The sequence below is a fragment of the Girardinichthys multiradiatus genome, chromosome 23 (assembly GCF_021462225.1).
Source record: "Girardinichthys multiradiatus isolate DD_20200921_A chromosome 23, DD_fGirMul_XY1, whole genome shotgun sequence".
In the NCBI taxonomy this organism is placed as follows: Eukaryota; Metazoa; Chordata; class Actinopteri; order Cyprinodontiformes; family Goodeidae; genus Girardinichthys; species Girardinichthys multiradiatus.
Window position 1 is genome coordinate 39,622,552 of NC_061815.1, and position 14,007 is coordinate 39,636,558.

The 14,007-nt window shown below is 39.2% G+C and overlaps 2 protein-coding genes across 5 annotated transcripts in view; one reads left to right on the forward strand and one right to left on the reverse strand.

The window, feature by feature from the left end:
• The first annotated feature begins 548 nt into the window (after window positions 1–548).
• Window positions 549–4,239, forward strand: cd40lg (CD40 ligand). Its single transcript, XM_047353018.1, has 4 exons — window positions 549–826; window positions 1,213–1,240; window positions 1,342–1,437; window positions 1,531–4,239. Exons 1-4 carry the CDS (start codon window positions 605–607, stop codon window positions 1,908–1,910), a joined length of 726 nt encoding a protein of 241 aa, XP_047208974.1. The 5' UTR covers window positions 549–604; the 3' UTR covers window positions 1,911–4,239.
• arhgef6 (Rac/Cdc42 guanine nucleotide exchange factor (GEF) 6) overlaps window positions 3,671–14,007 on the reverse strand; it is a 44,927-nt gene continuing 34,590 nt past the window's right edge. For 3 of the 4 annotated variants that reach the window (XM_047353014.1, XM_047353012.1, XM_047353015.1), the window contains 5 exons: window positions 12,526–12,622; window positions 10,825–10,911; window positions 10,627–10,726; window positions 10,325–10,379; window positions 3,671–6,312 (listed from right to left, as the gene is read on the reverse strand). In XM_047353014.1, coding sequence (XP_047208970.1) covers window positions 6,190–6,312; window positions 10,325–10,379; window positions 10,627–10,726; window positions 10,825–10,911; window positions 12,526–12,622 — 462 coding nt within the window. In that variant the 3' untranslated portion in view covers window positions 3,671–6,189. The remainder of the gene's footprint in view (window positions 6,313–10,324; window positions 10,380–10,626; window positions 10,727–10,824; window positions 10,912–12,525; window positions 12,623–14,007) is intronic. The other variant, XM_047353013.1, reaches the window with a different exon arrangement.

Below are 14,007 nucleotides of genomic sequence, written 5' to 3' on the forward strand. Positions count from 1 at the left end.
AATAAAGTTTGGTGTAGAGAAACTTGACTGGCCTGCACAGAGCCCTGACCTCGACCTTCTGAAACAGCTTTGGGATGAATTAGAGTGGAGCTGCAATTCGGGTTTTCTCATCTTACTATCAAACAACCCTAAACCTTGTGGAAAATGTTCACAGAATAGTTAAAATTATTATTGCTGGCAACGGTGAGTCCATCAACAAATTGGACCTTATAGATTAGGAATTAACCCTAAACTCATAACTGATGTGATCTAGGAAAAAAGCAACAAACCCTTATAAGGAAATCTGTTAGCATGCTCAAATGGGTCAATTTTATCTACACCACAAAATATGTCAGATTAACCTATAAATAAGTTTATTTATGAGTCGGTTCTACTGAGTAAAACAAACAAACATTACAAAACATAAAGGAAGTATGAGATGGTATGATGTATTTCACACAACTCACGTCCTTACCAAAGGTCACATCTTTCACATATCTGAAGGGCTCAAAGCTTCCAGGAAGTACATGCAGAAAAACTCATCTGCTTGAGAGAGCATCGTCTCAGAAGCGCATGGGATGTCACGGGCGACTGGTCTCTCTGGGTTTCGCTGCTCCCCTCCATCATGATCAACACCTACCAGACCAGCATGGCGCTGCCGCAGGTGCCTCCACCGGTGCCCCCGCGCCTCGGCAGGTCCCACCCAGTCCTCATCCCGGCTCAGCTTCCATCACCAGGCCACAGCAAGCCTCTTCTGCGCTTTTTGGTTGCTGTGGTGGTGCTCCATTTGTTGCTGTCTGTTGGAGGATTTCTATATCTGTTCTACACTGAAAGGCAACTTTCACATGTAAGTAGCGCACTGGGTTGAAACAAAGTTTTATTGAACTAAAGCTGAAAACCTTGACTTATATTATACCTATATTATTCTTTAATGGAACTCCACCTTAAAACTTCCTTCTTTCAATACAGTCAGTTTTCTACAACTTATGAGGCAGGTACTGATACAGATTCACATGTTTTGCTCTGTGTAAAGTTTCACTTAACTTCTTTGTTAAATGCACAGGAAATCCTCCTCTGTAAATAAGATGCGAAAAGCACACCTCATATGCTTTTTTTCCCCCCTCGGTTAGTCTTGAAAACAAGAGTCGTGAAAGTAGATATAATACAGCGTAGGGGGAAAATAGCTTTTTATCTACTGCTCCTCTGATATTTACCTTTTTCTTGTTCTTGCAGGCAACCTACTCCTCACCAGAAGGAAGAGGTACATTGATTTACCTGATTAGAGCTGTACTTGTGCATTTAGAGAGAAAAGTCAATCTGATAAAGATGTTGACATGCATTTGTTTTTTTTCCCTTTTCCAGTTGGTTTTCCCCCCATAGAAAAACAAGAAACAGCCTACAGAGCCCTGGCACGCTTGGTAATTAAGCAGAGGTCATACTCTAATAAAGCGAAAACATGTAAGAAAAAAATTAAATGTCTCTTTTTATTGAAATCCATTTCCAAGTGTATTTTAAAAAGTTTGCTTGAACCATTTACTTTTTTATTTGTAGCTGGTTATCTCCAGTGGGACACAGACCACTCAGTTTATAGGGACATCAACTACTACGAATACAAATGGGTGACTATCGTCCAGCCCGGAGACTACTTCGTCTACTCCAGGGTGACCTTCTCAAGAGGCAACTCCACAATCCCGCTGACCAGCTTTGTCAAGATGAGGAAAAGCAATAGCGGAAAGGAGGAGGTGGTGATGAAGGCCTACTGCAGCATGAGCAATGACATGGGATCTAAATTGAACCCTCACATGTGCACGGTCACGCAGCAGGACGTGATCACGCTGGAGAGGGGAAACCAGCTCGGCGTCTGGGTGGAGGACCTCTCGCTTGTGGACTACGAAATAGGTGCTACGGGCTTTGGGATGTATAAGGTGTAGGACCTGCGTGGAGCAGGACTCCCAAACAGGGATCTGCGACGGTGGATGGAATATAGATACTAAGAACACTCTAACGGAGTGAATCAACAAACTTTTTATGACATAAAGAGACACAATTTTAAACTATAATTTAAATAACATTGTCTACTTGTTTTGTCAATGATTGCTTTGTATTTATTTATGTAAATTGGACTATTTTTGAAATAAGTTTTATATTTAATCAGAAATATATATTCTCTCATTTTTTCAGAAAATGGCCCATTTTCAAGAATTTTCATTCTTACATTTTCAATGTTGGATTACATAGCTACATGTGCTCTTGTGAAGCATAACATTCTAAAAAGCAGCATATTTCCAACAGCCCAGGAAAAAAACAGCACATTTTAATTTGATAAAGGATAGAAACTGATTCCTCTTACTCAGAATGAACCACTGCTGTTTTCATTTTCCAGGGCAAACAGCAACTAAAGATGCATATTCTCACGGTGTCAAAAGAAAGCTCTGAAGATGTAATTTGGAACTAATGTTAGTTTTAACATTTCATCATTTAACCTTCTGAATCTAATAATTTATGTTCATTTCTGTATATATTATCAGCACAGAACACAGGAACACATTTCTGAAGGAATGCGAATCATGTGGAATAGCTGAATGGAGTGTAGGGGTTCTAGTTTGATGTTGTGGTATGGTTTTCTAGATGGCAAAAGTTTTACAAAGTTCATGAAGAGGAAGTGAGGATTCTCTGAGAATGTCTAGACTTCTGTTCCTGCCGCAGCTCTGAAGCAGATCCAGGAAAAAGGGATAGGGACACTCCAATTACAGGGCTGTCTGACCAGGGTGGCACAGCATTGGGAGTAAACATGAGCACTTGACATCGATTTTTAGCTTTTAAAGTTGTCAGTGATGGTTCAAATATGTTTTCTGTTTCTTATTTCCAAAGTGGACTAGGCGAGCTTCAGAAAATGGGGTTTTCCACAGTATTTTAATGAATTGGAGACTGCGTTCATTTCTAGACAGGTCATACCTGAGCCCGAAAGTTCTACACTGCACTGAGATTTTCTAAAACCTTTATATCTGTATAAATACAGACAAAAAATTCATCTTTAGTGTATTTTCGGGATTGGGATCATGTTGGAAAGTTGAGGTTCATAAGAGCCCAGGGCAGCATTCTTCATGGAAAAGGGTATAAAAGTAATCAACATCATACATGATGAATTGTGGCATTAATCCCAGACTTACATGGACCTTTTCGGTTTTAAAATTAGCTTCACACTGCTTCTACGTGTGAAATAATGACTGTAATCTTTCAGTCTTAATACCCAAGTACAGCTCTAAACTTTCCTACAAATATACAGCCAAGCTATCTGAGGAGTAAAACCAGGTTTAAAATTAAGGGGAGTTCTTGATGAGTAATTTACAAAAGAAGTGAAACGATTCAAACTGTAGGTCAAAGATGGCATATAAAACATGTTTTTTACACGGTGCAGTACAACACAATGGAAAGTGTGAATCTTTATGGAGATGTGCAGGTGCAGAGGCTGCCCACTCTTACAGTATGCCATGCACTCTAGTCACTCCTTCCACCGTGTAAAGGGTTTCCTTATGGCGGAGCTGAGCAACCTACAAATTCCTGTGCTGTGATGAATGCGGTACGGAAAAGCCAGCCTGCCTGCCGTTTGTGGATTTCCAGCATGAATGAAGAAAACCTTTTTCCACTACTCTCATGATCAAAACTGACGATTTTCAATCCAAACCTCCACTTGTTATATTAAACTTTTATTAAAAGACAAATCAAGCCAAACATACAGTGCAGAATGTCTAGAAACAAATGGTGAAATACTTGCAACAATAATTGCATAGAACAAGCTTTAAAAAATAAACAAAACAAAAAAATAAAAAACACAGTGGTGTGGAAATATAATTTCAGGTTAACTTCTTCCCACCAGTAAGTGCTAACAGAAAGTATTGGGAATTTTGAAATTACAGTGTGTGGTGCTTAAATGAAACAGTCGTTTGGAGGGGAGTGGGGGGCAACATCACTTCTGAAAAGTGTCCAACATTACAAAATCTAGTTAGTCTAGCTCGTGAACCATGATGTGCTTTTAGGCGTGAAAGTTACACCTCTGCAGACGAACCAGCTGCATCAAACGCTGCAGAGTGCTGTGAAGTTTCTGTAAAGAGGTGCGTGCAAAAAAAAACAAACAAAAAACAGCACTTCCCACGCAGTGACTGACGCACAGTCAACAGTTTGGATCATTTGTGGAGTAAGAAATGGACCTTGTCATTGTTATTTTTTTAAAACCAGGAAACCGGTAGCTGAACCCCCCTGTGTGTTTTTTTGTTTTTTTTTGAGGGGGGGGGTGTAATAGATTCAACCTTTAATATTGCAGGATCTTTCAATCTGACTGATAGCTGCTGGTTTTTACCCAGACGTCTGTCAGTAAAGCAGTCACTTATTGCATTTCAGTTACATTCACCGTTTCTGTGTAGTGCAGCGACAGCCACACAACAGTGTTGACAGTGCACACGCTCGGCCCATGAGGAAATGAACTGCGGTCGGCCCTCAGAAAGAGGCCACCACCATAAATAGAAAGCAAGGCACCGTTCGTTTTCAGACCCAACATACATCACAATATTACTGTAAGCTTGACACTTTGAATATATTTCATGTATTTAGTCCCCGTCGGACTTTAACTCTTTTGGTTTTCGGACCCCTACGGGAGGCACTTACATGTTTACTCCACATCAACATCTGTTCCCAGACAGAAATCTTTAAACTCTCAAAGAAAACAAGATTAGTTACTCTCTTTTCCTCATTAGCAATATAAAACATGTCAGGGCCTTCCTTGCACAACTTTATCCATAAGGCTTAAACCACATTTGAAATGCTTGGGTTCGCAATAAATATTGACTATACTCCAAAAACTCGAAATAAAGAAAGGTTATGTACCCAATATGTTAAAATGATTCTCGGATACACTACTAGTCAAAAGATTTAGAAACACTTTCTCATTTACTGGTTTTCTTTATGTTTATGACTATTTACACTGTATGTAGATTCTCATTGAAGGTATCAAAACAGTGAATGAAAACCTCTGGGAAGTTCTTTCAAGACTCTTGAAACCCATTTCAGGTGAGGACATCATGAAGCTCATGGAGACGATGCTAAGAGAGCAAAGCACTAATCAGAGCAAAGGGTTGCTATTTTGAAGAATCTAAAACATAAAAATGTTTAGAGTTATTTCACACTTTTTATTTACTATATAATTTCATGTGTGTTTAATCATAGCTTTGTTGCCTCTGGTGAGAATCTACAATGTAAATAGTCATGAAAATAAGGAGACTCAGAAAGTGAGAAAATGTCTAATCTAAAACTTTTGACCGGTAGTGTATATTTGACTAAGGGTTACCTCATTGTCTATTCTTATAACAACAAATAGTACAGAGTTAAGTCTTTCCTATTTCATTATGCGTATGCATTGCTTTGGAGTACATATGTCTGAATATATATTGATTATCACATTTCTGATGCAGAATTCATAATGTAGAAACACTGTACACCCATGCAGTTTTTGAATAAACAGTATACAGCTGCATTTGGAGACTGAATTGAGCTTGATAAACCTGTCTGACTCGTTAAAATGCCTATAAAATCCCCTGGATATGAGTTAGGTGAATCTTTGTAATGTTTAAAAATCCCGTTTATTCATGAAAGTCCAACAGGTTGACTTTTTTTCCCCAACAAGAAAGCCCTATGGTAATAAAATATAACAGTGACAAAGTCATGATTTGAAGAGATCCTCATCAATCCTGTTTGGAAGAAGTTCAGGCAAGAGAAGCAGACGACTTGATGGCTTTTTACTCCTTTTCTATTCCAACAACAGCAAAACAAGCTACGATGAGCTTGTTTTTTTGTCCTTTTTTAAAAATGTTCCATTAGCTGGGTTGATCTTACAGACCACACTCAGAAGACTGCTTGAAATGTAGAGGATTCGCCAAGCTGTTCAGGAGTAAGCATGCTCATTTGGCCCTTCTGGTGAGACGGATCCGATTGTATCTCACTGTAAAATCAAGCTCCAAGGTTGGAGGCGAGGAAGCTCCAAGTATCGTCCGCACAGTTCAACTTTATGTGTGACTGAAATGTGAAGACGGAAGACGCGCGTACAAAAATAAACGCATAAACACACAAAAACCTGCCCCACTGCAAGTCCGCTCCCGTGAATGGGCCCCTACAGGTAACCAGCCAAAAAGAGGTGTGGTGGTAGGATGGTCGATCGTTTTAATGGCTGCCGTCATCCCAGGTGCAGTCGTTCTTCTGCTTGCTCAGCTTTCTCACTAATCTTTCCAGCTCTTTGCGAGACTTCTGCTCCTCCTCCAGAAACTGCTTCATCCACCTATTCTCCTGTAAAACATTGAGGTAATAACAGTATTACTGATTGCAGGATTGGAGGAGTGGAACGTTGGTCAGTAATGGGTTTTTCACAGGTTAGCAGATTAGAACAGATTTCACAGATTAGGAGTAATCATTAGTATGATACTACAAAATAAACTGCCATGAAAGGTCACCTAATTAATAAATAGAATCCACCTGTGTGTAATTTAGTCTCAGAGGGCGTCAGAGGTTTGTTAGAGTACTTTAGTTCCAAAACATAAACCCAAGCTTTAAACATCCCCCAGAGCACTGATCAATACATCAAATGCTGGTGAAAAACTAACACTGCTTAATCATCCTGAGCACACCATTCTCAAAATGAAACATTGTGGTGGCAGCATCATGATGTGGGGGTGGGCTTCTTCAGTGGGAGCAAAGGAGAAGATGGATGAAGCTTAATGAAGGGTAACTGTGGAAGAAATCCTGTTAAAAGCTACAACAGACTTGAAATTGGGGTGGAGGTTCTCCATCCAGCAGGACAAAGACCCTAAACATACAGTTATAGCTACAGTGGTATGGTTTAGATCAAAGCATATTCAAGTATTAGAATGGCCCAATGAAAGTCCAAACCTAAATCCAGTTGAGAATAAGTGGCAAGACCTAAAATTGTTGTTCACTGATGCTCTTCAAGCATACATTTCCAGCTCTATATGTGCAAAACAGCAGGGATATATCCTAAAATACTGCTGCAACGTGACATCTGAATCAATCTCAATTCCCTCATAAGCAGTCATTCAGCTCTGCAGGGGCCGGGTAATGAGCCATTCATTTAATCTAGATGTGTTGGGAGAAGAGATACATTTAAAAGCTGCAGAATAGTACATCTGAAGGACACAACTTGGGCACCCCAGGCTTTATGAATAATTGTGCAAGGCACTTTGCAATGCAGATTTTATGCAGATATTAGTTTAAATAAACTGCAAAAGAACCAAACTAAGCACCTGAAGTAAAGACTAAATAGTTTAATGATGGCATTAATTCTCCTTATATATTTATTTCGGTGCCTGGTAAAAATATATATTACTATGAAAAAGCCATTCATTAACCCTTAAGTGATGAATGTGGAGGGCTCACAGTCAAAAGGCCAACAGGACCGGATGATCTGAACTAGTGAACATATCCTGGTTACATACAGGACTTAATTTATGGTAATTTGTTGGTGAGGTGGTAACACATTTTTCACAGATGGTTTTATATTAAAATTATTTCAATTCATCTGTGTTTAATATACTGACCAAAGAGATTCTCAGAGAAATCCTCAAATGCATTTTTTGTTTATCATACTTACTGTAAAAGAAGCAATTAGGGTAATAAGACAAACCAGGGGTGTTTTTAGGGTCATGAAACATTAGGGGCTTTAAGAAATACCCTTTATGGTCTGTATTAATGCATTTTCTCCACTATGTTAATCTCTTGCTTGTAGCGCAGCAATGAAAAAAATTTTGTCCACGCCTACCTGCTGGGTGGGCCCCACCCCGGTCCCACTGAGTATAAATTATGCCAATAAATTATGCCAAGATCGGACAATCGGCTCTCAAATAGCGTTCTTTTCTTCAGCCATTTGGGAACCAGTGAGGCCCAGAGCCTAAAGAGTGCAAGCTTTGCCCTTTAAGGCTATCACTTTCATGGATTAAAGGCTAAGCAGGATGTAGTCTATGCCTCACTGGGTATGTCCGGACCACAAACATAAAGCATCCACTCGCACAGAACACCTTCAAACACCTTCAAACTCAGACTTAGAGGCTCCCTGCGCAATTGAACACCAAAGAAGAAACAATCTCTGGTCTGAGCAGATGCTGAGATGACAGACCTGTTGCTGTGAACAGTGACAAGGAAGGTTACAAACTGTAATGGTCTAACAATGAGCAGAGCAGGTCAACAATTCCTCAGGAGGATTATTGAGATAACAAGAAACAAATCAGCAGTTAGATCATCCATATTGACCCAGCTTAACAACCCCTGCTTGCCTCCAGCACCACAGCAGAGTGGCGGAGTGCAGCTGTGTGCACCACATGACATGCGAGAGCGTGCACGGGACAGAGGAGATGAGACGTTGCTTCCTCCTCAGAGTTATGAGGAGAATAGAAGAACCCAATTATCACCGAGTCTCTCCAAGCGCTCCCATTCAGCAGCCAGTCCCAGAGACAATGACCTGTCTCAGTGTAATTACCGATTCCCATTCTCTCCTGGAGAAACGCATCCTCCCTCCACACCAGCTACCACTGGCGACCTGATACCACCTGCTGCATGTTTGGGAACCACGGTGTGCCTGTGCACTTGGTGACCTTAGGAATCAATGACAGGTGTTCTTCTTCGATCCTGGAGGCACGGGATCATTGGAAATGGAGAAAAAGTGCAAACGAGCATCTTTGGCCACGGACTGTGAGAAAAGGCGTCCACTACTAAAGGTGTATCCTCCCGTGGGCTCAGTGAGAACCAAAGCTGGTACTGCGCGTTCTCCCGTGTAGCAAACAGATCCACTGCTGCGCTGCCAAATAGCCGTTTTGACCAAAGGAGATAGACTGAATAAAAACAAAATTGTTGCAAATTTTACTTATTGGTTCTGGAGATCTGAATTCACCATCGCTGCCACCTTGCACTGCGGGAAGCCAAGAGCTCCCACACCAGTGAGAGGTCTGATTTAGATTATTTGAACCTTCAAAGCGTACGCTATACAGGGTAGACCAAACATATGTATGACAGACCAACATCCTGTGGTCTTCACACAGGGGGGTTTCCAGAGCAGGGGTTTCATTGCTGGTTGGGAGCCCGATCTGACTTCACCAACAGCTGTTTCGACTGACAACACACTGGCTCCAGTACCAAGAAGCTGGTGGTAAAAACTGGTGCCAAGTCAAAGCAGGGGGAAGACTCTCCTCTTCCTTCAGTTTTAAATGTCAGCAAAAATTAATGGAATGAGGTTAAAAGCAGTTTACTAGAAGAGGCATTTCAATTAATGAAATCAGGCGACTTGAAGGGAGCTCATTTGCTGTGGAAGAAACAAAGTAATTCTTTGATGGAACCAATCAAGAATTGAAACCGAAAAAACTGCCTCATGTTAATGAACTTATCACTTTTCATTCAACTCTTAAAGCAATAGATCAGGTTTTTATGTGGGTTCGGTTGACAATTTATGACCAGTAAGCATCTTACCTGCACCAAACAGCTAGTCAGAGTGGGGCCAAGACAAAAGCATATTTCTGCCATGTTAAAATAACTTTAATTTCACATGAAAACTAATCATTATATGAGATTCCAAAAACAGGGTAAAATACATAATAAATTAAATTTTAAAAAATACATGATACATAAAAATACAAAAATGGCACAATTTCATAGTATGTTATTTACACAATAAATAAAACTAATTTATTGCATGATGTAGGAACCAATAATTTAGTAAAATAATAATAATAATCTTGGCCATTAAATATAATAAAACCAATAACATAATAACTTGGCAATAATGTAATACAGTTTTTGAGTCAATAAAGTTTTGTCAATACCTGTAACAGATGTAGGCGACATGGCAACCTGAACTGTAGCACATTTCACAACAGGATCCAACTACCACACGGGCTTTGGAGTAATTAATCGAATTACATTTATTTATAAGTAAATGATTATGTTGCACATCTAAGCTAATGGACAAATTATAAATGAATGAATCTGACGATGGATATGTCATCCACTACACATTTATTGATGAGTAAACTGCACAATATTTGAAAGAAATCTTAAAGAACTGCATTCCTATTAGGTATTATTAAGTTATTAGCTGCAGATAGGTTGTTTAAATACTTTGCCATTCAGGTAATAAGTTATGTTGTTTTCTTGGCTCAAAAACTTTAATTACATTATTGGCACGTTATTGCAAATGTTCAAATGTTTTACATTTGCTGCAACTTTTAGCTACTTAAGACTACTTAGCACCTTCCCTTGATCACTATTTTAACATGTTACTGCAAGCATTCCAACTTACCTTTTTTAACTCATGAACCTCGTCCTTTAAAGCATAAACTGCATCAACCAGGCTCCTGCAAGTTGAAACATAACAGTTTATTTCATGCTACCAGCCGTAGACAATGCTTTATAGATCAGTCCGCTTCTTGTTATAGCAAGCTAAACAGTCCATTTTGTATATGAAGGTGATTTCGTCTCTAAAGGATCAATATCAAATTTGTGAATCCAATTACGGGAGAAGATTTATGCTGAAATATTATCAAAACTCATTAGTAAAGCAAGCTAATGAAAGCCTATTCCTCAAAGTAATAACATGCTTACTTTTCCTCCGTTACTGTCTGTCCATTACTCTTAATCTCCTCCACGATGATCTTCTCCTCTTCAGGCAGAAGCACCTGGGGGACACACTCTTTCCGCACTGCTGCAAGTGTACACACAAATGAACAGCTGAGCTTTGTTGACGCCTTTGTTTAAGACGAAACATTTTAATATATCTCTGTGTGTTTCTGCAACACACACCTGTGGTGGTCTGGTGCACGCTGGCTCCTGTGCAATAAGCTTCAATGACCCGGAGTATCTGAGCGTCCTCCTCCAGAGCAGCTGTGCCTATCAAAATATGATGGTGTGTTATTTAGGAACCTATGGGTTATATTTCAAAGACAATAACACTTTTAGTTCATTTACAATAGGAAATAGAGTATTGATCAGCAGGGTGCATGACTCCGGTTTACCGTGTAAAGAAACAAAACAGTTACTTGTGAGCTCAACCATCAGCTGATGCTACCTTGAAATAGACACATTGTGCTTGTAGTTTTGGCACTAATACAAAAAACAATCAAATATAAACAAATTTGAGTGTGCGCTGTGGTTGGGTAATATATAAGATATAACCTACATATCTCCAGTTTCATTCCACAAGACATATCTGAAATAATGATCAAATATACATTCCTTTGGCATGATTACCTTGAGTAAAAATACCACGGGTTAAGTGGTTTATCACTGTATAAACACAAAAATGTAAATGCAAAAATGTGCAACATGATGTAGTTGCTTATAGCTGTCCAGAAATTGTTTTTAAACAGTGTTATCCTTATAAGAGTGAAGGGTGACGTTGCTTCCTGATATGATGACTGTCCATGTTTTCACAGAAATGTTTCCAAAAACCCAAATTTGTCCTTTGAAAGCAAGAGAAGGCTGTATTAGTCTTCATTCAGCCAGCTGACCAGCAGTGTTATGTGTTGTGTTATGCTTCTGATAAAACCATGCATATACATTTTGAAACCTGTATTTTTTTCAAAGCTAAAAAAGTGGCTTGTAATGACAGTTTGTAACAGTCGTGGTCTTTATTCAGCGATTGTGTGGTTTTAACAATAGCCAATGGGATTGTGGTTTTTAAACCTCTGTAACATCAAGTTAAAATAAAGAAATGACAATACATGGTAATTCAGTCAAGTAGTATTACATGGATGGATGGATGGATGAATCTTGAACTGAGCAGGGCTCATCCTGGCATCATTTAACTCACTTCAAAAGTAAATGAAACTTTTACAGCAGACTACCTACTTTATGCAAAATAAAATATGACATTTACCTTCAAGGGCATCACCATGTTGTCTGCTGGGCTTATGATTGTGGCTCAGGCTAAAACATGCATGTATGTCGCTTTGAGTACCCGTTAATAATATGTATTCCCCTATTCTTGCTTCGGTCGTGGCAGAAAGCGAAAGTTAAATCACCAAAACCTATTGATAAAGTCAAGTTGTGCATACCAATATTTTCTCTTTCTACTGCACAGAGCCTGCTGCAGGCAGGGAATGAGACCAGCTATGGGTCTGCAGATTACAGCAGAGAGGAGCACAGGAGTAAACCGAAATAACACCGAAGATGTTTTAAATTTTTGTAAGTCAGGATTTATCCAGCTGATGGGTTTAAATAGGATCAGATAGCTAGACAGATGTAAATATGCTGGCAAAGCCCAGGTTGCAAATGCACAATGACAACACACCATACTAACTGATCCATGACTCTATATTTCTAAAGACTTTTCAGGCAAAAATTAAGAAATGACTTATTGAAAGAGAACTTCTTCAGGATAAATTTAGTTCAAGAACGTTTAGGTGGTGAAATATACATGAATTATTTCAGATTTAAAGCGTTTTAAGAAAACGCAGAAGAAGGATGACCTTGCAGAACACTATTTAGTAGGGTGAAACTTACTTTTTCTTATTTCAAACTCGTCATTTGAGGGCTTGCGGTCTTTCTTCCTGTTGCCTGGCAGGAACTTTTTTATTGGCCGTGGGCTCTTGCTGGAGTCCTGCAGGAGCACAATAACAAACTTAATGAATCTCTGCAATTGCAAACATCTCGGCTTTACACATAGCTGGAACACGAGGCTTCAGTCCAAACAGAACGCAAGCTTATGGGGATTTGCATCCCGAATGTACACACAGTGAAGAAACAAAAGAACCATCAACAAACAAGGCAGCAAGCATGAGGTAACTGAGACCAACCCGGCAGGAAACTGTCTCCGAGGTAAAAAATGCAGCCTGCTTAAAAGGGTTTAAAATAATCGTTCCTAAAGGTTATATCATGTGTTTTACAGTTTGAAATTAAAACATCTTTGTTACTAACAATGCTTACAGCAAACTAAAACTAACTAAACTTGCAGAGCCTCATTTCTGGTTCAGGAGGCTTAACACGTGGAATGCAACTTTTGTAGCACATACCCTGACTTCATCAGTGTGGTGCCTCTTTAAGAACTCACTTTAGTGCGCCCCTAGATTTCCCCGGAACTTAGCTTCACAACTCTCAGGGCTGCAGGTATCCCTTTTCCATCTGCACATTTTCCTTACACTAAATGTTCCATTATTATGCTTGGATACAGCACTCCATCTTCCTTGGAAAGAATACCAATAACTGTCAAGTCAGCAGTCCTCCATCCGATTTTGTACGAGGACTTTTCCTAAAAATCCTATTTTTATAGGTTTTCTGTGATATTAAAATTTTCTGAGAAACTGAATATTGGGCTTCCATTAGCTGAAAGGAATAATCATCAAAATTAACAGAAACAAACACTTGAAATATGTCACTCTGTTTGTAATGAATCAATATCATATATGAGCTTCACTCTTTCAATTAAATTACTGAAATAATTGATGTTTTCAATCGCTTTGTAATATATTTAAATGAATGCACACATTCTTTCCTGATTCCAGTCTTGCTGTGGAGATTTGCTGAAGTAAAGTTGGTGAGTCTAAAGCATTTAAGTTGAATGATGAAACTTTACTGTTGCAGTTTTCCCTTACTACATATGGCTGAAACACCACGGCATGGTAAATTCAGGTTTTCATATTTTCCTTCTTGCAAAGCATGGAGAACACCTTACAAATGCCACAAATGACCCTCACATGTGTAAGCTTTAAAGAGCAAAAATGACTAATATGTTTAACATACAGTGTCTCAGGGTGCTTGGTAAATGATTTGCATGATTAGGTAGAAGACTGCGAAACACTACGCACGGAAAACTTGGCTCCCGCTTTTTCCCTTCTTTCTTTTAAAAGCCACCTAAAATGACATACTTTATTCTATGATGTCAACATAAGTAGTACACTTATTTGACTTTGCCAAAAAAAATCCATTGTTGAGGGACGAACCCGACTGAGCTTTCCAGAAAAGTAGCTACTCGTGTGGAATTATATT

What these genes read in the sequence shown, in the direction of transcription:
- cd40lg (XM_047353018.1), top strand. Translation starts at nt 605, where the DNA reads ATGATCAACACCTACCAGACCAGCATGGCGCTGCCGCAGGTGCCTCCA. An exon ending in CTGAAAGGCAACTTTCACAT is followed by an intron (nt 827 to 1,212) that starts GTAAGTAGCGCA and finishes TTGTTCTTGCAG; the next exon opens with GCAACCTACTCCTCACCAGA. An exon ending in CTCTAATAAAGCGAAAACAT is followed by an intron (nt 1,438 to 1,530) that starts GTAAGAAAAAAA and finishes TTTTATTTGTAG; the next exon opens with CTGGTTATCTCCAGTGGGAC.